Source organism: Musca domestica, unplaced genomic scaffold, assembly GCF_030504385.1.
Source record: "Musca domestica strain aabys unplaced genomic scaffold, Musca_domestica.polishedcontigs.V.1.1 16, whole genome shotgun sequence".
Taxonomy (NCBI): Eukaryota; Metazoa; Arthropoda; class Insecta; order Diptera; family Muscidae; genus Musca; species Musca domestica.
The window spans coordinates 16786047-16812565 of NW_026712219.1; the positions used below are offsets into that span (position 1 = coordinate 16786047).

The window sequence follows — 26519 nt, forward strand, 5'->3', positions numbered from 1 at the left end:
AAATTGGAAATGAGCAAATTAGTTTAAGTTGCTATTATTCGAAAATTAGAGAACGAAACCTGATGGTTTTCTTTTATTATTTGTCACAATATCTTGTGGAATTCTGTCGAGTTTCTCGCCTATATTAACTGTATCGTTTATTATAGTGTTGTAGGGTACTCAATGGTCGGCCCCGCTCGACTGTAGCCTTTGCTTACTTGTTTTTTTTTTTTTATTTTTTCCTACTAGGAATATCCCATCACTCATATTGACCATTGTACAATGTTCTCTACAAATTAAATGATTAACACAATACACCCTCCCTTCCTTCGTAGCGTACAATAAAAAACTAAAAATTGGCATTCTACTTATAAGCCATGGCAGTCAATATGAACAAAAAATAAAAAAAAACACGAAAATGCCTTAGAAATTGTTTGATGTCGAATTTCGAAGAACCATTGCCATATTACGGCGAAATGCCAATGCATTGCATTGCATGCTTGCTTGGGCAAATAAATTGACATGGAATCAAACATACACACGAAGCTCTCTCACACACACATGCATATGTTCATACATATTTACATATGTACGAATTTTTCTGACAATCTAAGGCTTTTTGTCAATTGTTGCCTTTTGGTGGTGACCTAACTGCCTGCCTGCCTGGCTGACTGGTTGCCTCTGGATGCATGCACTCAGTGTCATTACAATTTTCAAAATACAAAAAAATAATAATAATTGGAATTGCCTACAATTTCTCGCTAGATCTCATTAAAGTTTTAATGCAATTTATGCTAAATGAATTGATGATGTTTTCAATTCATTTGCAACGCTTCAAATAAATCAGCTAATTGAGATCTACGGGCATATGTAAATGTTATGCCAAAAGGAAATGGGAGCTTACTAGGTTATAACTTTATTCCATTCTGAGCTATTTGTAATGGTAATCAAAACAAACAGGCGTTTTTTCAAATAGATTGTATATTACTATAAATAAATCATAGTCCCTCCCCACCATTGCAAGTCCCTGGATTATTGAAATCCCTAATCGCTGATTAGTTTCACAATCAATATTCTTTTTTTTTAGAAAAATTTACATCAGATCACAATATATTTCTTAACATTTATATTATCATTTCCGGCAAACCACCCAATCGATACTGCAAATTATTTATAATTCGAGGTGCCTTCACTGTATGGCACCTGGCCCTCTAATTACTCTCGAGTAAAGATAATATTTTTTTTCGAATCACGTTTTCTAATTGAATATGTAATAGAGATTAGCGGGCTTTAGTTACAGTCTTTGAACCCCATTCTTCGATGCAATTTGTATTTTTTGTTCATTCATTTATTCCCGCCAAGAATTCCAATTCCCGATCGAATATTTAATTGATGTATGGCTGACGGGTGCTAGAAGTAGTAAAAACGAGGAAAATTATAATTTCACTTGTTTAATTGTTTCCCATACTTTATCATATTTTAATGATAGTCTTAGCCCATGTGTGATTTAGAATTTCCAAGAAAAAGTGATGCAAATTAGAATTAGAAAAAATTACACAGGGCTACAGTTTTCATGAATCCTTTTCAAGGACTATAAACCGACATTTTTAAAAAAACTCTAAGCGTGTATTTTAAAACAATATTTTTTCATGGACTGTCAGACCTCCAAGAGTGAGTTTTTCAAGAATATTTTTGAAGATCCAAGAGAACTCTGAGCATGGATTATTAGAAAAGATTTTTGCAGGGGCTATTCGAATTCGAAGCGCGGATAATTTGTAAGACCAAAACATCTTAAATTTTTTTAGGACTTACAAGAATGGATTTTTACAGAATATTTTTTTAATGGCTACTAGACCTCTAGACGTGAATTTTTAAAGAATGCTTTTTCCAGGGCTACTAGTTCTCCAGACCAGAATTTTTAAGGAAGTTTTTTTCTAGGAGTACAAGACCTCCAGGAATGGATTTTTAAAGAATATTTTTTCAAGGGCTATAAGACCTCTAGGCGTAGATTTTTAAGGAATATTTTTTCAAGGCTACTAGACCTCTAAGCGTGGATTTTTAAAGAATATTTTTTCAAGGGCTACTAGACCTCTAGGCGTGGATTTTTAAAGAATATTTTTTCAAGGGCTACCAGACTCCTAGGCGTGGATTTTTTAAGAATATTTTTTCAAGGGCTACTAGACCTCTAGGCGTGGATTTTTTAAGAATATTTTTTCAAGGGCTACTAGACCTCTAGGCGTGGATTTTTTAAGAATATTTTTTCAAGGGCTACTAGACCTCTAGGCGTGGATTTTTTAAGAATATTTTTTCAAGGGCTACTAGACCTCTAGGCGTGGATTTTTTAAGAATATTTTTTCAAGGGCTACTAGACCTCTAGGCGTGGATTTTTTAAGAATATTTTTTCAAGGGCTACTAGACCTCTAGGTGTGGATTTTTAAAGAATATTTGTTACAGGACCAAGATATCTCTAAGCGTGAATTTTTAAAAAATATTTTTTACTGGACCAAGAGATATCTAAGCGTGGATTTTTAAAGAATATTTTTTACAGGACCAAGAGATCTCTAAGGGTGAATTTTTAAGGAATATATTTTACAGGACCAAGAGATCTCCAACCGTGGATTTTTAAAGAATATTTTTTCCAAGATTAAAGATCTCTAAGCGTGGATTTTTAAAGAATATTTTTTCCAGAACAAAGAGATCTCTAAGCGAGGATTTTTAAAGAATATTTTTTACAGGACCAAAAGATCTCTAAGCGTAGATTTTTAAAGAATATTTTTTCCAGAACAAAGAGATCTCTAAGCGAGGATTTTTAAAGAATATTTTTTACAGGACCAAAAGATCTCTAAGCGTAGATTTTTAAAGAATATTTTTTACAGGACCAAGAGATCTCCAAGCGTGGAGAATATTTTAAAGAATATTTTATTAAGGACCAAGAGATCTCTCAACGTGGATTTTTAAAGAATATTTTTTCAAGGACCAAGAAATCTCCAAGCGTGGATTTTTAAAGAAAGTTTTTCAAAGACCAAGAGATCTCTAAGCGTGGATTTTTAAAGAATATTTTTTCCAGGACCAAGAGACCTCTAAGCATGGATTTTTAAAGAATATTTTTTCCAGCACCAAGAGAACTCTGGGCTTAGATTTTTAAAGAATATTTTTTACAGGACCAAGAGATCTCTCTAAGTGGATTTTTAAAGAATATTTTATACAGGACCAAGAGATCTCTAAGGATGAATTTTTAAGGAATATATTTTACAGGACCAAGAGATCTCCAAGCGTGGATTTTTAAAGAATATTTTTTCCAGGACCAAGAGATCTTTAAGCGTGGATTTTTAAAGAATATTTTTTACAGGACCAAGAGATCCCTCTAAGTGGATTTTTAAAGAAAATGTTTTTAAGGAGCAAGAAATCTCTCAATTTGGACTTTTAAAGATTATTTTTTCCAGGGCCAAGAGATCTCTAAGGGTGAATTTTTAAGGAATATATTTTACAGGACCAAGAGATCTCCAAGCGTGGATTTTTAAAGATTATTTTTTCCAGGGCCAAGAGATCTCTAAGGGTGAATTTTTAAGGAATATATTTTACAGGACCAAGATCTCCAAGCGTGGATTTTTAAAGAATATTTTTTCCAGGACCAAGAGATCTTTAAGCGTGGATTTTTAAAGAATATTTTATTAAAGAATATTTTTTCAAGGACCAAGAGATCTCCAAGCGTAGGTTTTTAAAGAATATTTTATTAAAGAATATTTTTTCAAGGACCAAGAGATCTCCAAGCGTAGATTTTTAAAGAATATTTTTTCCAGGACCAAGAGATCTTTAAGCGTGGATTTTTAAAGAATATTTTATTAAAGAATATTTTTTCAAGGACCAAGAGATCTCCAAGCGTAGGTTTTTAAAGAATATTTTATTAAAGAATATTTTTTCAAGGACCAAGAGATCTCCAAGCGTAGATTTTTAAAGAATATTTTATTAAAGAATATTTTTTCAAGGACCAAGAGATCTCCAAGCGTAGATTTTTAAAGAATATTTTATTAAAGAATATTTTTTCAAGGACCAAGAGATCTCCAAGCGTAGATTTTTAAAGAATATTTTTTCCAGGATCAAGAGATCTCTAATCGTGGACCAATAGATCTGTAAGCGTGGATTTTTAAAGGGAATTTTTTTCCAGGACTAAAAGATCTCTGAGCGTGGATTTTTAAAGAATATTTTTTCCAGGATCAAGAGATCTCTAATCTTGGACCAATAGATCTTTAAGCGTGGATTTTTAAAGAATATTTTTTCCAGGATCAAGAGATCTCTAATCTTGGACCAATAGATCTTTAAGCGTGGATTTTTAAAGGGAATTTTTTCCAGGACTAAGAGATCTCTAAGTGTGGATTTTTAAAGGGAATTTTTTCCAGGACTAAGAGATCCCTAAGCGTGGATTTTTAAAGAATATTTTTTCCAGGGAGAGAAGAGATCTTTAATTTTTTGAATAACTATGTGTTGCATAATCGAGGATTTTTAAAAAAGTATACTTTTTTTTTGGAAATTATGGGTGGATTTGTTAAGGTAAGTATGTTTGTAAAGTATTTTCAGAGCTAAAATAGAGGATTTTTTATTGGAATATTTTCCTAACAACTTCAAGAACTATTTACAGTTTTCCTAAAAGGGCCGTATAAAGTTTTGAACCTATAGGGTGCCCAAAGGAGATTAGCCCAGAGGGTCCGTTCTCTTTAATTAACAGCAGACTGGTTTTATTTATAGAAGATTCACAAATCTTATAATGTTTATATAAGACCTACAGAGGAAAATCAATGGAGGATCTACAGGGGTAATTTCATGTCAACATTTTTTTTTTTTTTTTTTTTGTAGATATTCTCTATATCTTTGGACTTCAAAGTACCAACTTTAAGTCAATTCATGAAATGGGTTGATATTTTATCATCCAGCCATCCATCCCCAATATAATCCCTGTTTCCCAGTGTCTTAATTAGCTGCACCGCTATATTATAAATTTAATCATCCAACAATTCTTCATATTTTAATTGTCGTATTGACTTAATCTCCTAGTTAAGATCATAGTTCATTTTCATTGTCTTGAATTACACCTAAACAAGACCGATTGCCGTTAAGAAATTAAAATATGAGCCAAAATCAATTAGTGGTCGCACGCCAGTGATGTACAACAGAATGTGCCATATCATCAAAGATTTATTTATTTTATTAATTCGTATTAATTTAAATACATAAAGTGTACAATTGTAAATTACCGACAATGTTCAATGCAATTAATCGCTTCATAAAGTTAATTCGTCAAATTACAATCGGTGAAGTAATCGATAAGAAAGGGAATTATTGAAATGATAAAAGAAATAAAAGATAATTTTCTTGTTTATATTACACTACACAACTGGGTGGGATAGGTTAGTTGGGGTTCGATCTGACAGTTTAGAATTAAAATTTTATTTTATAAAAAAAAAAAATATAGATTGTATAGGACTGGAGTATTCCCCCATTTGCTTGACTTCATATATTTTAGGAAAAAATAGGAAATAAATCATGTTTGTGTCTTGAGTCTTTTGTTTTTTGGATTTTGAAATAGGATAATCGGGTTATTATACCCTACACCATACATAGTATAGAGGGTATATTAAGTTCGTCATTCCGTTTGTAACTCAACGAAATAATGAAAATAACAAAATACATATATTCTTGATCGTCGTAAAATTCTAAGACGATTTAGCTCTGTTCATCCGTCCGTCTGCCCATCTGTTATAAACACACTAGAGTCAAAACGAATGAAGATAGGAAGCAAAATTTTTGCACAGATCAGTCTTTTGTCTTTCGGCAGATCAAGTTCGAAGGTGGGCTAAATCGGTCCACGAATATACGAATAGCCCCCATATATTTTGATGATTGTAGCCAATTTTATCAATGAAAATGTCTGGAAATCCACAAAAGAAGTTAGTTCTGAGTACTTTACCCCCTGGAAGAGTATTGTCTTTGTAGGTCCACGATATCGTATATCCTCCATATAACGGCACCTCCCAATATTCGGTATTTTAGTGAATTAAGTGACATTATTCCTATTTTCGTATATTTTTAAGATTTTAAGAGAATTTTTAACGGATTTTATTTTTTTTTTGAAAATTTCCAAATTCATTCGTAGAGGGTATTCAAAGTTCGGCCCAACCGAAATTAATGGATTTTTAATTATAATATTTTTTATGGATAAACGTGGATGTTGTACGGGGTGGCGTGGATTTCTTGAAGAATATGTTTCGAAAGAATAATCGGTGGTTTTTTAAGATTATTCGTGAATTACAAAAAAGACGTTTAAAGGGTAATCGTGGACTTTTCAACAAAACCTTTTATGAAGGACTAAAATAATCTGATAATCATGGATTTTTTGAGAAATCTTTTTTATGTATTTTTTGGGGCAAATTGTAGATTTTAAAATATTTTTATACCCTATACCACAAGGTGGTCAGGGTATTATGTCTTTGTGCATTTGTTTGTAACAGGCAAAAGGAAACGAGATAGACCCATAGTTCCTTTTGATGATCTGCATAGAATCACATTCTGAGTCGATTTATGCATGTCCGTCCGTCCGTCTGTCCGTCTGTCCATGTATTTTTGTAAACAAAGTACAGTTCGCATTTATTGCCATATCCACATGAAATTTTGCACAAGTCATTTGTTTGGCCCAAGGACGAACCCTATTGAAATTGGAGATAATCGGTCAAAATTTAGATATAGCTCCCATATATATCTTCGTCCGATTTGCTTTTTATTGTGCACCAAACGTCTAATATATGCCCAAATGAGATGGAATTGGGCACATACGACCGAATTGAGTCTAGAAGCTAGTATGCCAAATTTGGTGAAGATCGGTTCAGATATAGCTATAGCTCCCATATATATTTTTCATCCGATTTGCTATTTTTTTCCTCCGCAGCCGTAATATGCACTCTGTAGCAACAATATTTGGGGAAATATATCAAAAACATCTCAGAAATACATTTGCTAAATTTTATCGAGATCGGTTCCGATTTGGATATAGCTCCCATATATAACTTCGTCCGATTTACCTTTGATTGTGCACCAAACGTCTAATATTTGCCCAAATCGGATGAAACTTGGCACTTACGACAGAATTGGGTCTATAAGCTAGTATGTCAAATTTGGTGAAGATCGGTTCAGATATAGCTATAGCTCCCATATATACTGTTCATCCGATTTGTCATATTTGTTACCCACAGCCGTAATATGCACTCCGTAACAACGATATTCAGGGAAATATATCAAATACAGCTCAGAAATATCTTTGCCAAATTTTATCGAGATCGGTTCAGATTTGGATATAGCTCCCATATATATCTTTATCCGATTTCAAATTAATTGTGCACCAAATGGGCAATGCAAGTCCGAATTTAAAAGATACAAATGCTTCGGCTTATTTAGTCCTTTGAACTTTAAATTATAATTATAATCATCGCTTGTATGATTGTGTATGTGTATGAGCTCTACTAAATTAGCAAAGTGGTGTAAGGTATCATAAAGTCGGCCCCGCCCGACTTTAAGACTTTCTTTACTGGGTTTTTTTTAAATATTTTTTGAAGAATAATTTTTTAAAGATAGTCATTGATTTTTATAAATATTTTAAAGTAATCGATCTTTTTAGAGTTTCTTTAAAAAGATTTTTTGGAAGGAAATTTAGTCTTCAGCCTTTAGTTTCCGTTTAAGTCTATATATATTGGTTGATTTTATTTTCTTAAATTATTTCGATTTAAAATTATTGACGTTAAAATGAATTTAATAAGTTTTTAAATGTAAGGGATTCCTTTTTTCCTTTTGTGGCTAATTGCGCAAACAGAAACTCAAGACTTAAGACACAAACATGATTTAGTTGAAATTATTTTTTCTCAAACTCCATTATTTGTTGAAATACTAATATCTTTTACATGTTACATGTGTATATAATATATTTAAAAATATATAACTGAAAAAATTCACGTGAAGTTATAGGTCATATGACTGCTTATTTCTAACCTGTCTATTATATAGGCTGTCTATTTCGAACGGACATATATAGCTAAATCTAAAAGAAAACTTCTTCTACTGTTAAGGTAAAATTTTAAAGCCAACTTTTTCCCAATTACGGTTCAACAATGCAATATAAACTACAAACAAATTGTCCCTAATTTATATTTGCCATTTTGTATCTATAATTCCCGTAAGTATTTAATGGTTGTAATTTGACAAATTAACTTTATGAGTCGATTAATTTTATTATCGGTAATTAGCCATTATCACTTTATGTATTTGAATTAATAAGAATTCATAAATAAATAATTCTTCGGTGATAAAGTAGTTCATCACTGGCACACGACCACTAATTCATTTTGGCTGATATTATAATTTTTTAACGGCAATAGGTAATTCAAAACAGTGAATATGAACTCTGATCTTAAGGTGTTAGGACAATTAAAAATATGAATATAAAGCGTTGTGGCCAATTAAGATACTGGGAAACAGAGATGATATTAAGGGCGGGTATATGGTCATTATTTTCAAGAAAGACTTCGTACTAGTCTTCGATATATGGAAATGGCAAAAAATTACATACTTGCCACATTACGGTGGAGGACATATTCAGATTATAAACGATTTCATGATTTTTAAAGCCTTTAGCCTTGTTTGACAGCCTAAATGACGTGAATTTAAATCCTAATGTAAAGAAAAAATTCCAAACATAAAAAACCCTCGAGAAAAAAATTTCAATATTTGTGCTGGATTTGAAATAGCGCTACATTTCTAAATGAAATTACCCCTGTGGATCCTCCATTGATTATCCTCGGTAGGTCTTATAAAGACGGAATATCATTTTTGGATTTGGATGTAATACCCCCTTCACTAATCTCCTATGATCATCCAATTGGCTGAAGACTTTATACCGGCCTTTTAATAAATACTCTTGCAAAACTGATAGATTTTTAAATTAAATTATTTTTCTGGAAATCTTTGAAAATTATTTTTAACAAAATCTTAGACAAATTCATTGTAGCTTTTAGTGAAGCATTGAGCCCCTTTCTCGCACATCTGTAAATGATAGATAGGGGTTTCAATTGTGTTTAGATGTATGCAAGAATTAAAACTTCTTCAAAAAATATACCCAGTTCCCTAAGTCGAGAGTCCTTGAAAAATATTATTAAAAAATGCAGGACTACAGTTCTGAAAGTTCTTAAAAAGTGTTATTATATCACCAATAATCTACCTGTTCCTTACTTATACTATTAAAGCTGATCATTTTCTTTCAAAAAATATAAATAATATAAAAGTAGTCAATAAATATACATTTATTCCAAAAAAAAAATTTTTAAATATTTCTTTTTACAAAAGATTAATTTAACAAAATCACAAAATAATCCACAAATATAGCCCTGAAAGTCCTTTAAAAACTATGAATTAATAACTCCTTAATCATATAGATGTACTCCTTGCAAAAATATATTATTAAATAAATCAGCGATTAAAGCTCTCTTATTTTTTCACTACTTCAATATTTCTGAATCAACTCGAAACATTATTCTTGAAAAATCCACATAAATATGTCAGATGTTTCCTGAAAAGAATATTCTTTACAAAGTCTTGGTCAATTAATAGAGAAAAAAACCACACATAGGGTTTTGATCTCCCTTCAAAAAATATTCTTTAAAAAACGCCGCCTAGAGTTTTTATAGTTCTTCAAAAATATTCTTTATAAATCCTCGATTAGAGGACTCATGGTCCTCAAAAAAATATTTTTTAAAAATCCTCGCTTAGAGGATTGAAAAAATATTTTTAAGAATCCTCGCTTAGAGGTCTCTTAGTCCTTGAAAGAAAATATTCTTTAAAAATCCACGCTTAAAGAGAAGATATTCTTTAAAAAAAAACAAGCTTAGGGATCTCTTGGTACTTAAAAAATTATTTTTTTTAATCTATATTTGGAGGTTTCTGGGTTCTTGAGGTCTCTTGGTCCTTGGAAAAATATTATTTAAAAATCCACATTTAGAGGTCTCTTGGTCCTTGGAAATTTTTTCTCTAAAAATCCATGCCTCTTGGTCCTCGGAAAAATATTTTTAAAAATCCACGATTAGAGGACTCTTGGTCCTATTAAAAATATTGTTTAAAAATCCACGATTAAAGTACTTTTGGTCCTATTAAAAATATTGTTTAAAAATCCACTATTAGAGGAATCTTGGTCCCTGAAAAAATATTTTTTAAAAATCTCTTGGTCCCTGAAAAATTTTTTTTTAAAAATCCGCGCTTAGAGATCTCTTGGTCCTTGAAAAAATATTTTTTAAAAATCTCTTGGTCCCTGAAAAAATATTTTTTAAAAATCCACGCTTAGAGATCTCTTGGTCCTTGAAAAAATATTTTTTAAAAATCTTTTGGTCCCTGAAAAAATATTTTTTAAAAATCCACGCTTAGAGATCTTTTGGTCCTTGAAAAAATATTTTTTAAAAATATTTTTTAAAAATCCACGCTTAGAGATCTCTTGGTCCTTGAAAAAATATTTTTTAAAAATCTCTTGGTCCCTGAAAAAATATTTTTTAAAAATCCACGCTTAGAGATCTCTTGGTCCTTGAAAAAATATTTTTTAAAAATCTCTTGGTCCCTGAAAAAATATTTTTTAAAAAACCACGCTTAGAGATCTCTTGGTCCTTGAAAAAATATTTTTTAAAAATCTCTTGGTCCCTGAAAAAATATTTTTTAAAAATCCACGCTTAGAGATCTCTTGGTCCTTGAAAAAATATTTTTTAAAAATCTCTTGGTCCCTGAAAAAATATTTTTTAAAAATCCACGCTTAGAGATCTCTTGGTCCTTGAAAAAATATTTTTTAAAAATCTCTTGGTCCCCGAAAAAGTATTTTTTAAAAATCCACGCTTAGAGATCTCTTGGTCCTTGTAATTTTTTTTTAAAATCTCTTGGTCCCTGAAAAATATTTTTTAAAAATCCACGCTTAGAAATATCTTGGTCCTTGAAAAATATTCTCTAAAAATCCATGCCTAGAGGTATCTTGGTCCTCGGAAAAAATATTTTTTAAAAATCTACGCTTAGAGATCTCTTGGTCCTTGAATAAATATTATTTAAAAATTCACGCTTTGAAGAATAGTAGTCCCTGAAAAAATATTTTTTAAAAAATCCCCGCATATAGGTCTAAAAGTACTTAGAAAAATATTTTTCAAAAATCCAATCCAATTTCAGGACTATGTTTTTTTTATAACAAACCTATCTGGCTATTAGTTCTTCAAAAATATATTTCAATTCTTAAAAGTTATTCTCTTAACAACTCAACGATTATCAATCTGGTATGTGGCAATTGTGAATTACAGAAAAAACGCCACAAAAGTTAACATTTCTTCATGGCTGATATTGCGTGTGAAATTCTTTCAAAATTTACTTTGAGATCATCTTTTTATTTCTTGTACTCCACCACAATGTCGTGCATTCTCAATTCCATTTCATTACAAGTCTTTACAATTCGTTGAAAATTCTACTCATTTTTTTGGCATAAATCTCCATTGCAAATCCACTGCAACATTGTAGCAAATCCAGCGTATAGAATTTGTTGCAAAAAAATTTCAATTGTTTGTTGTATTTTTCTCGAAAATCTCAAAAAAAAAAAAAACACAACTCCCAAACGCAATCCAAAAATGTTAAACGTAAATTCATGGCATATCAAGTGTTTGCCATTAGCACTTGATTATGGTTCTTAATTTTATGAACACGTTCCTGACATGTCTGCAGCAGCAGACCTACCTACCGATCTGCATTGTACCATGTTAATTGAGGTTTTGTTGATTTTTGTAGACTATTTTTCTATTAAATAAATATAAAAGTGATATGTGATGTAATTGCAGGGCCTGTAGCTGCACTGTGGGGTATAAAATAGTTTCGGGAGATTAAAGTATTTCTACTTCTTCACATCGAATTAAATATGGAACCAAATCGGACCACTTTGGATCTAAGCACGAATAGCCAAGTCAAGTCGAATAGCCATTTTCTCACAACCCAGACTGGTTAAAAAACAGTGAAATACTTTTTTATTAACAAAAGTTGATGATATTTTTTCGTGGTACATATTGGATATAAAAATTTCTTTTATTCAGAGACTCACAATGAAATTTGATCTAGAATAAATCCTCCTTTGACACTTTTTCCAAAAACAAGAGGTATAAAGGGAGATTTTGACATAAATTGGAACTTCTTAAATTAACGGTAAAAAGTAAACACATCATTTTCATTTGTAGTATATACAATTCGAATGTGATTTTCATAAAAACTATTGTACATAGATGTATCGTTTGTTCTGAAAGTTATAGTGAAATTTTGTGCAGAATATTTCTTCTTTTGACATTTTCCACCTACTTTTTGACGTCAACCCGAAAAAAGTCAGAAGTCAATTTGGTAAAAAATCAAAAATTGTTGGAACATTGATACGAATATATTTTTGATATACCAGGGAAACAGAGATTGATCTTCTTTAGTAACTTATAGTGAATTTTGATAGGGAATATTTTAGCCGTTGACGTCATCCTTCTAAAATTATGCTTTGTAGGAAATTTTTAGTATAAGTTTGTTCTAATTGGTTACCTTTGGCACCAATTATGACCTTCAAACGGCCAATGAAACCGTCACACGCTGCCCGAATGTTGCTCTGCGGTATTTTGACCAATTCCCGGTGAAGTGCTTGCTTAAAGTGATCTATACTTTGGTATTTTTTAGTGCCAACCTTGCCTTCCAAAATACTCCAAAATACAGACACAATAGTCCAACGGATTTGTATCCGGAGATTTTGTTGGCCATTGTGCGCTGGAAATGAAGCGTGGAACCTCAATTTGTAACAATTCTTAGGTGGCGAGGGCTGAGTCCTGTTGGAATGTCCAAGGCCTGTGGCCTTTAATACACCCACCAGAATATTTTCGCGATAATATTCGACATTTATTCTGATGCCACGGTCGATTAATACGAGCGGAGACCGACCATAGGCTGTTATGACGGCCCACACCATCACCGTGGCCGGCGTTTGAGTTCTGGTGGCCAACCGAAGGTGCACATTTTCAGCTGACCTCTTAGGTAAGTAAACACGATCATTTTGTTTGTTTACAAACTGCTGGACAACGAATGTTTTCTCATGGGAGAAAACGAAATTCGGAAGTTCACCACTTTCGGTCAAGCGAAGCAACTGTACAAAAGTTGGAACTAAAGCAGATATTCCCTTCGAGAGTTATCGTGCGCACCAGCCAGCCAGATGGAGGGACGGCCATAGGGACACCCCCAGATCGACTCCAAATGTCCTGAAACGGATTTTTTTCCACTTTTTGGTATACCATTCGACTTTCTGTATTCCAATATACGATTTGGTCGCAATAAACTTGAAATAGAGTAAAGATATATATGGGAGCTACATCCAAATCTGAACCGACCTCGTTCAAATTTGACAAAGGTGTTTATGAGCTGTATTTGATTTATTCTCTATCATCATTATATTCTCATCGACTATCATTATTACGGAGGGCATATTACGGCTGCGGAGGACAAAAATAACAAATCGGATAAAAAATATGTAGCAGTATCTGAACCGATTTCCAAATTTTAAATACTTTTCTTCAACAATCAATTCCGTTCTATTCCGACTAATATCAAACATTTGGTGTACAATAAATGGCAAATCGGACGAAGATATATATGGGAGCTATATGTAAATCTTGACCGATTATCTCCAAACAAATGATTTGTGCAAAATTTCATCTCGATCGGGCAATAAACGCGACTTGTACTTTGTTTACAAAAATACATGGACGGACGGAGGGACGAACGGACTTGCATAAATCGACATAGAATGTGATTTTGCAGATCATCAAAAGGAACTATAAGTCTATCTCGCTTCCTTTTTCATATTACAAACAAATGCACAACGACATAATACCCTAACCACAGTGTGGAGTAGGATATAACAATTGTAATTTGACTTATCTCAAAAATATTTAAAAAAGAAACTTTCACATTTTGGGGATTTTGAAGATAACGGTTTTAACTATAAATAAAATTCTGCTCAGATTTTCAGTTCCAGAGGCAGTGGATACCAGAAGGAATAAACGGCTACTGCGCATCTACAACTTGATCTATGTTTTGGAAAAAAAATATTTTCCATGTCTAAAACTGGTACTTAAAATATACACAAACCACAAGGCTGAACATATAAGAAGTAAAACAACCATAAAGTCGAACTTTTAATACCCTCCACCATTTGAAAGGAACTTGAAAATTTAAAAAAAAAATTCATGAAAAATTTCTATTTAAATGAAAACTGTTATGGGAGCCATACTAAGACGAGGACCTGTATAAGTAATATTTTGTCATGAGTTGTAGTACCCATTAAGATCTTCAAATACGAAACAAACAAACAAACATTTCCAGTAATTATTGCGGATAAAAAATCAGAATGCCAAATATTGGAAAGTACCGAGTAACATCTTCAATAATGAAATTTGAAACAATTCCGGTAAATATCAAAATCATCAAAATTCCTGATATTTGGAGCCGTTCTGTGAGGGATTTAAGAAAACGTAGATATTCATAGCCCATTTTTCGAACTTAAACTGTCTGCTGGCAAAATACATATGGTTGCAAAATTTTAGCCCTCTATCTCAATTCGTTCGAAAAATAGCGGATTACAACAGACAGACAGACCGATATCGGAATCGACTTAGAATTTTACGATGTTCAAGAACACATATAGTTTGTTGGGTCTGACTTGAGTATTTCGAGTAGTTACAAACGGAATGACAAAGTTAATAAACCCTTTAAAAAGAGCCAACAAATTGCGATTTTTCAGTTCCAATCATCATTTCCACTGTACCACCCAATAATACTTCCTATTTTCCATAATTCTTGTCTATGAAAAAAACTCCAAACTACACCCACTCTAACATAATCCAATTAGCATTAATTGAATATAAATTGGATATATGTATGTAACATGTAAACTGAAATCCAAAATCATGAATAGAGAGCATGAGCAAACATTGGAAAACGAACGCAGCACTTGTTGAGGTATTAAATTACAAATAAAGAAAACCAAGCTGTGAACATATTCTGCGCTTTGCTTTGGAATAACCACATCAAGTTTGTGTCTTAAGTCTTTTGTATAAAATATGCATGTTACCGAACAATGTATATATTGTATTCCCATGAATAATATTTCTATGAATAATCTTGTTACTCGTGAACGGATATTGAAATAATTCAAAATTCCATTGCATATTCTGCAAAAGGTGTGACTTGTTTTCATCAAAAAAAAAAAGAAAAGAAATAAAAAACTCTTGTAAAAATAGCTGCCAAAGTTTTACACCTGTAAGAAAACAAAAACCTCCCACATAATTTTGCTCATGTCCAGCTGAGTGTTGCCGTTTGATGGCTTACATATATATTTTTCACTTCTAACATCTGTCTGCCTGTCTGTCATGTATTGACTCAAGTGTCCTCCCTTTTGGCATGTGCACTTTCCTTTTTCGGTATTCTTCACTTTCTTGTATTAGAAAACATCTTAGAAATTCCGTTTGCACATTGCATATAATTATAGGTGTCAAGTGGTCAGTAGGCATTTGTAAGGTGTCATTGGGCATTGTTTGATATTTTAAATACGTTGGCATTGTCCAAATTGGGGTGTTATGTATTTGAAAATTATAATAATTCAAAGACTGTGAAATAATTAGACTGGAAGACGATTGAGAAAAAATGGAAGTTTTGAGTAAATAATACGACTTCCCCCTAATTTCTGATGTGACAAAGTAAGTCCTAGGCAAGGAGGAATAAAAAAACTATTCATGACTAAGAAATTTTGACAATATTTGAATTAGAAAATATATTAGGGCACATTTTTTAATCGCTGAAATTTAAATTACTACCAATTTGAAAAAGGGTGATTTTTTAGTTATATACTTGTTTAACCAACTCACATACGTTTCGTGTTTTGTTTTACTGTCAAACATCTAATAATTTTTATACCCTACACCACAAGGTGGTCAGGGTATTATGTCTTTGTGCATTTGTTTGTAACAGGCAAAAGGAAACGAGATAGACCCATAGTTCCTTTTGATGATCTGAATAGAATCACATTTTGAGTCGATTTATGCATGTCCGTCCGTCTGTCCGTCTGTCCATGTATTATTTTAAACAAAGTACAGTTCGCATTTATTGCCCTATCCAGATGAAATTTTGCACAAATCATTTGTTTGGCCCATGGATGAATCCTATTGAAATTGGAGATAATAGGTCAAAATTTAGATATAGCTCCCATATATATCTTCGTCCGATTTGCCTTTTACTGTGCACCAAACGTGTAATATCAGTCCAAATAGTATGGAATTTTGCACGTACGATCAGATTGGACCTGAAAAGAAGTATGCCAAATTTGATCGAAATCGGTTCAGATATAGCTATAGCTCCATATATATTGTTCATCCGATTTGTTATTTTTGTCCTCCGCAGCCGTAATATGCACTCTGTAACAACAATATTTGGGGAAATATATCAAATGCAGCTCAGAAATACCTTTGCTAAATTTTATTGAGATCGGTTCAGATTTGGATATAGCTGCCATATATAACTTCGTCCGATTTACATTTTATTGTACACCAAACTTCTAATATTTGCCCGAATTAGATGAAATTTGGCACTTACGACCGAATTGAGTCTAGAAGCTAGTATGTCAAATTTGGTGAAGATCGGTTCAGATATAGCTATAGCTCCCATATATACTGTTCATCCGATTTGTCATATTTGTTACCCACAGCCGTAATATGCACTCCGTAACAACGATATTCAGGGAAATATATCAAATACAGCTCAGAAATATATTTGCCAAATTTTATCGAGATCGGTTCCGATTTGGATATAGCTCCCATATATATCTTTATCCGATTTCAAATTAATTCTGCACCAAATTTGTAATACAAGTCCGAATTTAAAAGATACAAATGCTTCGGCATATTTAGCCCCTTGAACTTTAAATTATAATTATACTCATAGCGTGTATGATTGAATTCTCCCATAAAAACTTTTAATTGTTATGCGCAGCTCTACTAAATTAGCAAAGTGGTGTAGGGTATCATAAAGTCGGCCCCGGCCGACTTTAAGACTTTATTTACTAGTTATAATCTTAAGAAAGTTCATTTCGCGATTACAAAAGCTATCATTGTATCCAGAAAAAGCCGTGGTTTGGAGCGGTTTATAGGCTGGTGGCATCATTGGTCCGTAATTCTTCAAAGATGTTGCAAATCATAAAGTATCTGTGAATGGTGAGCATTACCGTGATGTTATATCCAACTTTTTTTTTTTTTTGCCCAAAATACAAGAGCTTGACTTAAAAGACATGTGGCTTCACACACACACAGAACGCGTAACAATATACCTTTTGAGGGGCGAGTTGAGTGAACATTTTATTTACCCTTTTGGAACCAGTCAACTGGACGCTATATCGTGCGAATTTAGCGTCTTTAGACTATTTTTATTTAATTGACTCATTGAAAGACAACATTTAAGCATTTATTCGACAGATACCGTCCGAAATGTGTAATATTCATCTGTCAGTAATTAAAAGAATCCTATAAAAATACCCCCTTCCCCTAAAAATATCGCCCACTCGATGGTAGGGGTACATCTCTGAAAGTCATATTTTTGGATATTTTTTAAATTAACCGTTATACCATTACTTAAAATATAAAAAAGCAATGATATGTTTTAAAAGGAGCTTTTCTATCTCGGATGCAAGCCCAAAAATCCATATTGCAAACAAATTGGGAGGTACAGTTATTTGGGGCCATTGTAAAACGTCAATCTATACAGGGTGATATAAAAAAAACTGCAACAAAGTCAAACGCAATAATTTTTACATTTTGTTTTTAAATTTTATTGAATGAATTAAAAAAATGTCAGAAATAGCATCAAATTTTATAATAAGTTTAGTCTTGTTCGAATTGGTCACCTTTGGCACGAATTATGGCCTGCAAACGGTCAATGAAACCGTCACACGTTGCCTAAATGTTGCTCTGCGATATTTTGGCTCATTCCCGGCGAAGAGCTTGCTTGAGATGATCGACACTTTTCAGAGCCAACCTTGCTTTGCAAAATGCTCCAGACACAATAGTCCAACGGATTGGTATCCGGAGATTTTGGTGACCATTGTGCGCTGGAAATGAAGCAAGGAACCTCATTTCGTAACTATTCTTGGGTGGCACGTGCTGAGTGCGATGGTGCTGTTATCTTGTCCTGTTGGAATGTCCAAGGTCTGCGGCTTTAATACACCCTCCAGAATATTTTCGCTATAATTTTCGGCATTAGTTCTGATGCCACGGTCGATTAATACGAGCGGAGAGCGACCATCGGCTGTTATGGCCATCATAACAGGCTGGCGCTTGAGTTCTGGTGGCCAACCGAAGGTGCACATTTTCAGCTGATCTCTTTGGCAAGTTAACACGATCATTTTGTTTGTTCACAAACTGCTGGGCAACAAATGTTTCCTCATCGGAGAAAACCAAATTTTTGGAATTTCAATGGTTCATGTGCTCATTTTTCAATATTTGCCGAATGGAATATTGCGATAAGTTCAGCAAACGAGCCATTTTCGGCCACTGCGACGCGGGTTTCGATCAGGTCGCTCCTTTACTTTTCTAAACATTTCTTCGGATGTTGCTGTTTTCTTCCGTCCACTTCCTTGACATCGAGCTACGCTACCAGTATTACAGTTATGAGCGATGCTACGATGCACAACAAATTTATTCACATTTAAATGCTAAAGATAGCCACTAGTGGTTTTCCAGTCAAAAATAAATAAATTACACTATCACGCTTGAATTCCATGAATATATTTTTTCTGGAAAATTCTCACCAAAATGGTTATCTTATATTTATCACCGGCAGACGTTTAAAAATTTAACACTGCCATCTATTGACGAGTAGACTAACAAAACATACTGCGCCGACTAGCAATACTAGCATAACGTTGATAATGCAGTGCTCAGATAATACTGCGTAGTCGGAAAATATGATTACCGACAATAATGTGACAAGCACTTCACTTACTGTAATGTGGGTGTTTCCATGGCAAAAGTGGAATGCAAAGAACGGAATAATCAAGGCTCATGCAACTATGCTTATTAATTCTAAAAGTTTATGAGTTCAAAATATTTAAATTTTTATTTTTCTATTTAAATAGAAAAACATATTAATCTTCAGTTACAGAATTAACTCTTATAAAAAATCGTTAAATTCGGCCAGACAGAACTTTGATATCCTCCAACCATTGGGGAATAAAAATTTTTGAAAATGATATGAAGTACAAAAAACAAGTTAAAGAGTATAAGTTGGTGTTGCCGACAGATCAGAAAATGTTCGATTTTTTAAATATATCTGGAGTAGGTTCCGAAGGAGTGGCCCAATATTGGCCATTTCGTATCGGGCCTAAATAAATGTGATATAATAAAAACGTGCTAAGTTTGGACTATTTCGACTACTTCCTTCACTTTATATGAGATATTTGATTATTTTTTGAAAATGTTGAAATGTGCGTGAGTTACAGTCGACCGAAGTATTCCATTTTCATACTTCATCTAATACAAATAAAAATATTGGCATGTGCAAATCACAAAAAAAAATCGACAATTTACCCTATTCTGTGCGAAAACATAAATTTCAATAAATTCCACATTCACACCAGCATTTGTAAAGAATCGCCGAAACGTTTCGCAAGTTATGACAGATATAAGTATTGAAAATTGTGACCCTTTGTGGTGAGGTACCAGAAGGGTTTGGCAGATATCTATCATCTTCACAAGAGATCTTGTATGAGCAAAACTATTTGTGTGTGTGAAATTTGAAGAGAATTTTTTGTTTTTCAAAATCTTGAACGCTGTGTTGGGGAGGTACCAGAATAAATGGTTCGATCTTTCTCATCCTCCTTGAGACGTTGAGTTGAGGGAAATATTGAAATATACCAAGTCTGAATGAAATCGTTTTATCAGTTTCATGGATATTAAAAATTTTGACCCTTTGTGGAGGAGGTACCAGAAGGAGTGGGCCGATATATTCCATCTTCACAGCAGATCTTGTATTAGTAGAAATAATGGAATGAGTAAATATGGAGAGTACAGTATGCTTACTCCAGATTTTATAATCGTTTTGGTTATTAAAAGCGTTGATCCTTTGTGTGAGAGGTACCAGGAGGAATGGTCCGATCTCCACCATCTGTATAACACATTTTGTGTTGATAGAAATCTTGAGATGTGCCAAGTCTGAATGGAATTCGGTTTATAAGCTCCCCTTTTTGGGGAGGTACCAGAAGGAATAGACCGATATATTCCATCTTCACACCAGACTTTGGGTTAATAAACATTTTCTTATGTATGTAATGTGAAGACAGTCGGACTCTTACATCACAATTTATAAGAGTTATAATTATTCACATTGTTGAACCTTTGTGGTGGAGGTACTTGATGGAGTGAACCGATATTGTCCATTTTCGCACTTAAGCTAACACTGAGGGAAATATTATGATTTGCAAAGTTGGAGCAAAATCGGATTATGCTTTGTGCAGTAAATTATTTTCTTCGAAAATTTCGACCTTTTATGGGGATGGTACCAGAAGCAATGGACAGATATTGCCCATCTCCGAATTCGATCAAAGTTTGACAATAATATTACGATGTACCACGTTTGGATCAAATCGAATACTCCCTTCGGAGCCTGGCACCAGCCAGGCAGACAGACATACGGACGAACGGACACATTACAAATTTTAAATACGAAATTTGAACAAACAAAGGGAGATGCCGTTACTGTGTCCTGGGCCCATAACAACCCACCTTTCCGCGGCATAGCTGTTTATACGGACGGTTCAAAGATGGAGTGTGGTACGGGAGCTGGTGTCTTCTGTGATACCCTTAATGTTCGTGACTCCTACAAACTTGCAAACAATTGTAGCGTATTTCAGGCGGAAATCTTTGCGGTCAAAAAGGCCATAGACATGCTGGTCACGAGGAGCATTGAGGTCAGCGGTCCGGTGACAATATATGTCGATAGTCTAGCGGCACTGAAGGCCTTAAGTTCCTTTACTATCAAGTCTAGGGTTGTTTTGAACTGCAGGGAAGCCTTGGAAAACACTGGGTTGTCCATCAAGCTCTGTTGGGTTCCTGGCCATTATAACATCCCAGGTAACGAGACTGCAGACAAATTGGCCAGACTAGGATCCGAATCAACTACAATTGAAGTAGACAACCGAGGTTAAACCACCACTGTGCCATTTCCTACAGGTCATTCACAGACATAACTCTGAGAGAATCCAACAAAAATGGCAGGACGAAATGGGATGCACCATCTCTAAAAGAATCTGGCCCACACTCTCAGAGAAGAGAACAAGGTCGCTGATGTCATTGTCAAAACCTGATTTAAAACTTGTGGTGGGTATCATCACAGGTCATTGTAAGGTGAAGGCTATGACCTCGAAATGGGACAGCGACGACATTGGCTACTGCCACTGCCCAGCACTCATTAATGTGAGACAGAGGCTAGTGGGAGAACTAGTGTCACATGATCTGTCTTCTTTTTCTAACACTGACCCTATAGTAATCCTTCAATTAGCCAGAAGATTCAAGTGGCTAAAGACGACACGGCAAACTCCTCAGCCGTAGATCACACTCTACAACTTTATCTCTTATCTTCACCTCTTCTACCAACCAATTTTTCCTCTTTTCTTAACATTCTTCTAGGATAAACACAATGAACCTATAGGTCTCCGAGTGGAGCGCTTGCCATATGGTAACCGCGCGCGTCCTTTAACCTAACCTAACCTAACCTAAGATGCCGTTATATGTTACATATGAAGACGTGGACCTACATCGGCAACTTTAAATACGAATTTTGAAACAATTCCGATAAAAAAATTGTCTGTAAAATCATCAAAATAGCGAATATCGGGGGGTACCGTTGTATGGGGGCTATGCGATATCGGGGATCTATATAGGCATCTAGGTAGACAATTCCATTGAAAAAATCAAAATACCGAATATCGGGGGGTACCGTTATATGGGGTCTAAACGATACCGGGGACCTACATTGCCCATCTTTCAACTTGGCCTACCTGTAGGCAAAAGTCTGATATGTGCTAAATTGTAGCTTCCAATCGTATTTCGTTTCGACTCAACCCTGATTACAATAGACGGTCAGACGGACGCACGGATGGACAGGGTTAAATCGTCCTAGAATTTTATCAAGAACACATATACTTTGCAGGGTCTAAAATGTTAACTTCGAGGAGTTACAAACGGTTGACTTAATTCGATTTCGGTCCATAAAGACCTTTCTTCTCTGGAGAAAAGCCAGCCAATGATCTATGCCAGGAAAAAATTTTCTAACGTATTTTCACTTAAGGGTAGCCACAAATACTCGAATATTAAATAAAGAGTCTGCTTAACGTTTTTTATATTTTTAATGATATTGCACTTCGTTATTAGTATTTATTCGAATATATAAATATTTTATTAGACATCATCCATGGATATAAATATGTAAGTCCGTACTCGTAATTAAATGACTAGAATACTCGTTTTCACATACGACATATGCAGATCTTATAAGCTACGATAATAAGCCAAAATCCAAAATTGTTCCAAAATCACACACAATTAATAACTATTATATCTCAGAAAATCCGAAGCATAAGGACCATCAAAACCACCATCCCGGGTGTACAGGGCATAATCGGTACCATCTGCATCGACAGCATTTTCCATTAGGGGAATATAGTTGCCAACACTGATACCCTGTTTCAGCAGCTGATCCGGTTTTAGTCCCAACGAACTTACTTTGCCATAGAGTTCTGAATCCAATTGCAGTGCCCGATCGAAATCTTTCCAATGGACAAATTTCACATTGTCTCGAGGTATGGCATTTTTATTCAACAATTCTCTCAAGGTATTCGAATTTACCGGTTGCACAACACTCAACTCATTTTCCGAGGTCAGCAAAGAAATCTGGGGACTCATCAGAACACGTTTGCCCACGGATTTCATAGATTGTACCTGCTGCAGCCAATTGATTAGGGAATAGAAATCATTATCCTGAAGAAAATAATTAAAATTTCAAATAAAGTCATAAATAATGTAGTTCTTCGCTTACACTCTGAGTACTCCTTCCCATGCGTGGCACCGACTTGTAAGTGCCCCATAATCCACGTCCAAATTCCTTATCCGATCTTCTACCCAAACGTGGTACATTTTTGGTAATTTTCAAAAAGAATCCAGGACTATCTTCAGCGTTGCAACTTGTACGAATACCAAGTCCCAGACACAATATCAGTGCATAGGCAATTAAAAGGATACCACGCATCCTGGAAGTATCCTGTTCGAAGGGTATTGCCTCAAATTGTTCAGGATTTTCTTCCCTTGTTGTTTTGGAAACACCTTAATTACAACTGAATTCCAATTGAATTGAATTGTATCTTTTATAACGAGTTTGTAATCGCTTTGCTGATGATAAGCGGTATGAGTGAGACACCTTATGGTTCATTGGGGTCACCATAAGGTGCCAAAATTATGCGGGTTTTTTTTAAATTACTTTGTACTTTGCTCTAAATGCCAATAAGGGGAAGATGACAAATCGAAATGGTGCTAAACAGTACGTTCGAAAAGTGGTTGAATTTACTGGACTGTTTAGCTCATGATATGCAGGAATTAATTTTTGTACCATTTAGATGGTCTGTGTCCAGGCTGCAATCTTTGAACAATGGTTTGGTTTTTGAAACGGTTTTTCAGACGGCTCGAACCGTTGTTTCGGTTGGGGTGTACAATTTAGAATAAATTTGGTTAGCGCAGCCGGTGTTGGACATACCTAGAGCAGAGAACCTTAAGCCCCGGCCAAAGACCGGCTACTAAAAAGGTGTATCAAATTTAGAAAAAATTGGTTCGCATAGCCGGTGCGCCCAGAAGAGAAAATCTCAAACCTCGATCGAAGGCCTGCTATCTAAAACAGTATCAATTTTAAGAAGACCATGGATCTTGAAACCGATGTTGGACATACCCTGAGAAGAAAATCTCAAGCCATGGCCGAGGGGCGGCTATGAACACAATCGAGTTGTTCGGGTTTAAAGTCCCATTTCTCTGGATCTAGGAAATGTTATAGCACAAATTGTAGCATTTTGCAAAGTTTGGAGTGTAAGAAAAAAATTGGCATACATTTTGTGGACTCCCAAAATGTGGCCTCTTTCGACTTTTATGTGACTTTTTAAAAATCAGGATGCAAACAATTTGATAATTTTGATATAACTCCCGAACAGTTTTAAATAACCCCATCATGTGGATAGGTATTTTATTAGCTTTCAAATGATACCCATATTGTCTATATCGGTTTAATAGGTCTGGGTCTAATCCGGGTCCGTCTCTCAAACAAACAAGTAAAAAAACAGTTAGGTTCGGCCGGGCCGAACTTTTACTACCCTACACCATTTGGAAGGAATTTGAAAAATGTCAATAAACTTCCGGAAACAAAAACTTAAATGAAAACTGTCATATGGGGCTATACGAAGAGGTGGACCTGCATACAAAAATTTTTGTCATAGGCTGTAGGACCCATTACGAACTTCAAATACGAAATTTTAAATAATTCCCGTAAATAATGTCGCAAAAATCATGAAAATATCGTATATCGGGAGGTATACGAAGGGTTGTAGTAACCATTAAGATCTACCAATACAAAATTTGAAACGATTCCGGTAAAGAATGCCGCTGATATCATGAAAATATCGAATATCGGGAGGTACCTTTATATGGGGCTATACGAAAACGAGGATGCGAAATTTTAGCCTTCTATCTCAATTCGTTCGATATATAGCGTGATTACAACAGACCGACAGATAGACGGACAGGGTCTATTATAAATATTTCGAGGAGTTACAAACGGAATGACAAAGTTAATATACCCTCCATAGAATGGTGGAGGGTATAAAAAATGCTTTCCCGATATCAGGGTACAAATACCTATTTGAAACGATCCGAACCATTTTTAAATGAAATATGGCTTTTAGTTCGGCTTAACAGTTTATTTAAACAATAATTTGGGACATGGTTCAGTTCATTTAGACAAGAAAACGGTTCGTTTCAAACCTGGTTAGATTCAGAACCGATTGCAGCTCCACTAAAATCCAAATTAACCAAATGTAGTACCATACAGTACGTTTCGTACAATTACGGCACACATTTCCGAAACCACCTTAACAGTCAAATTTCAAATTTCAGACACTGTATGTTTGCCCAGTACCAAATTGTAGGAAATATATTTAGCACTTTTTGTCCACTTGCAGTACACATTTCCAAGACCACCTCTTTATCACCAACCTACCACCAACAGAGACCCCAAAACCAACATTTCAAATTACCAGCTACTCAAAATGGAATGGCACCAAATGTAGTACCATTTAGTACAGTTCTTACACTTAGTACATGTTTCCAAAACCACCTCCTTACATCAACCCCATATCGAAAAATTGATTCTCATACCAAATTTCAATATTTTACCTCCATCCGTTAACATAATTTCAAATGGTCCCAAATTTAGTCCTTTAATACATTTGGTAAACGTATTATTACAATTTGGAAAAATCCTTTTGTTTGTCTATCCTACAAAACATCAAAGACTTTCACTCCAAGTTTCAGATTTCCAGTTCTATCCCTTTCCCAAATTAGAAAAGTTAATACTATTTAGTACTTTTCGTACTTTTTCGTAAGTATTCCAAATCCACCGCCATTTATGAACCAAATCGCACAAAAGGTGAACCTAATGTTAAATTCTAGACTTCCAACTCAATCCCTTACCCAAATAAAAAATTTAGCACTACTTAGTACATTTTAGTACGTATTTGCAAAATCACCTTAAAATCTCAACCCTACACACTAAGACCCTGATCCTATTGCCAAATGTCAGATTTCAAGCAGTATCCGCTCACGCAATACCAAATTTAGTACCTTTCGTACGCTTTCTGAGACCAGCAGATACTCCAATTTAAAACCTTTTACTTCATTTTCAACTGAATAAGCTATAATTTGGAACTATCATTGGGTAATATAAATGGGTGAGATAAAAAAACTGCAACAAAGTCAAAAACCATAATTTTTACATTTTTATACCCTACACCACATAGTGGTAAGGGTATTATGTCTTTGTGCATTTGTTTGTAACAGGCAAAAGGAAATGAGATAGGCCCATAGTTCCTTTTGATGATCTGCATAGAATCACATTCTGAGTCGATTTATGCATGTCCGTCCGTCCGTCTGTCCGTCCGTCCGTCTGTCCATGTATTTTTGTAAACAAAGTACAGTTCGCATTTATTGCCCTATCCAGATGAAATTTTGCACAAATCTGTTTGGCCCAAGGACGAACCCTATTGAAATTGGAGATAATCGGTAAAAATTTAGATATAGCTCCCATATATATCTTCATCCGATTTGCCTTTTATTGTGCACCAA

At 34.3% G+C, this 26519-nt stretch overlaps 1 protein-coding gene across 1 annotated transcript; it reads right to left on the reverse strand.

Annotated features, from left to right (window-relative positions):
• Positions 1–22524: 22524 nt before the first annotated feature.
• Positions 22525–23456, reverse strand: LOC101895884 (uncharacterized). Its single transcript, XM_005179071.4, has 2 exons — positions 23179–23456; positions 22525–23120 (listed from the first exon to the last, which is right to left on the reverse strand). The coding sequence occupies exons 1-2, from the start codon at positions 23386–23388 to the stop codon at positions 22686–22688; spliced, it is 645 nt and encodes a 214-aa protein (XP_005179128.1). The 5' UTR covers positions 23389–23456; the 3' UTR covers positions 22525–22685.
• Between the last annotated feature and the right edge of the window lie 3063 nt (positions 23457–26519).

Excerpts from the sequence above, each read along its gene's own strand:
- LOC101895884 (XM_005179071.4), bottom strand. The coding sequence starts at position 23,388 with ATGCGTGGTATCCTTTTAATTGCCTATGCACTGATATTGTGTCTGGGA. Across the intron at positions 23,121-23,178 it reads TGGGAAGGAGTACTCAGAGT|GATAATGATTTCTATTCCCT; the intron begins GTAAGCGAAGAA and ends TATTTTCTTCAG.